At 40.0% G+C, this 1249-nt stretch overlaps 1 protein-coding gene across 1 annotated transcript in view; it reads left to right on the top strand.

The window, feature by feature from the left end:
- LOC103193499 (olfactory receptor 1L3-like) overlaps positions 1–1249 on the top strand; it is a 56733-nt gene that overhangs the window by 20175 nt on the left and 35309 nt on the right. Inside the window, 1 exon segment of the mRNA XM_007936735.2 lies at positions 671–1244. Coding sequence (XP_007934926.2) covers positions 671–1244 — 574 coding nt within the window.

Raw genomic sequence — 1249 nt, 5'->3', positions numbered from 1 at the left:
GCAACCCAAGGAGGTGTCGCTATGAGTCGGTCCAACTTGACGGCACATAACAACAACAACAACAGTCCCTAATTATATATATGTTCCTGCATGTGTGTGTATTTTCCATGGCACAGGAAGTTTTCACCTATAAAAGTGCAAGTATTAGAATAAATGTTTGATGATATCACAATTCAATCCAATATTCTTTAGATGACATTCTGCCATTATAAATGATATTCCAGTTTGAGAGGATGGTCCACAAACTAGCTGAGATAGCTAACTCATGATTATCTAGATGTGGGTTAGCCAATGATAATCTTTAATCAGAAGTTATTTGAACTCTATTCAAGGCTGAATCTGTGGTCCCTGTGATTATTAGTCACAGAACAAGGAAAAGGAATCGATATGCCTCTCTCTCCGTCTCCCTCTCCCTCTCCCTCTTCCTCTCTCTTCTTTTTCCTCTCCTCCTTCCTCTCCCTAGTCCTGTAACTGTTTTCTATATATTTTTGTCTCAAAGATTTAAAAAGAAGTGAAAACACATTTTCGACTCTGAGTTTTGCATATTCAGGAAGAAAAGCAAACATCTGAGTAAATTCCCTACTAAGCATTCCTCAGTGTGAGAATAAGGTGAGAAGACGTATGTTATAAATGACAAGAAGCATTAATTGACAACATTGTTTATCTCCAGGTGCACACAAGTCCACGGGAGTGTTTAATGTAACAAGACCATCAGAATTCATCCTCTTGGGACTTTCGTCTCAGCCTGAGGACCAGAAACCACTATTTGTCCTCTTTTTAATAATGTACCTGGTCACCGTAATGGGAAACTTGCTCATCATATTGGCCATCCACTCTGATCCTAAGCTCCAAAATCCCATGTATTTCTTTCTAAGCATATTGTCTTTTGCTGACATTTGCTACACAACAGTCATAGTCCCCAAGATGCTGGTGAACTTCTTATCAGAAACTAAGACTGTTACCTACGCTGAATGTCTGACACAGATGTATTTCTTCCTAGTCTTTGGAAACATAGACAGTTATCTCCTGGCAGCCATGGCCATTGATCGTTATGTAGCCATTTGCAATCCATTCCACTATGTCACGGTCATGAGCCACAGATGCTGTGTGTTGCTTCTGTCCTTTACCATCCCTTTCTCCTGTCTCCACTCCCTCCTGCATGTGCTCTTGGTGAATGGGCTCACATTTTGTGCTTCAAATGTTATCCATCACTTTTTTTGTGATGTTAATCAAGTTCTGAAACTGTCCT

The sequence above is a fragment of the Orycteropus afer genome, unplaced genomic scaffold (genome assembly GCF_000298275.1).
Source record: "Orycteropus afer afer isolate SDZICR_OR568_19922 unplaced genomic scaffold, OryAfe1.0 scaffold00037, whole genome shotgun sequence".
NCBI classification, from domain to species: Eukaryota; Metazoa; Chordata; class Mammalia; order Tubulidentata; family Orycteropodidae; genus Orycteropus; species Orycteropus afer.
Note: the sequence above shows the minus strand (reverse complement) of the source record. Positions and strands in the feature narration are given on the sequence as shown.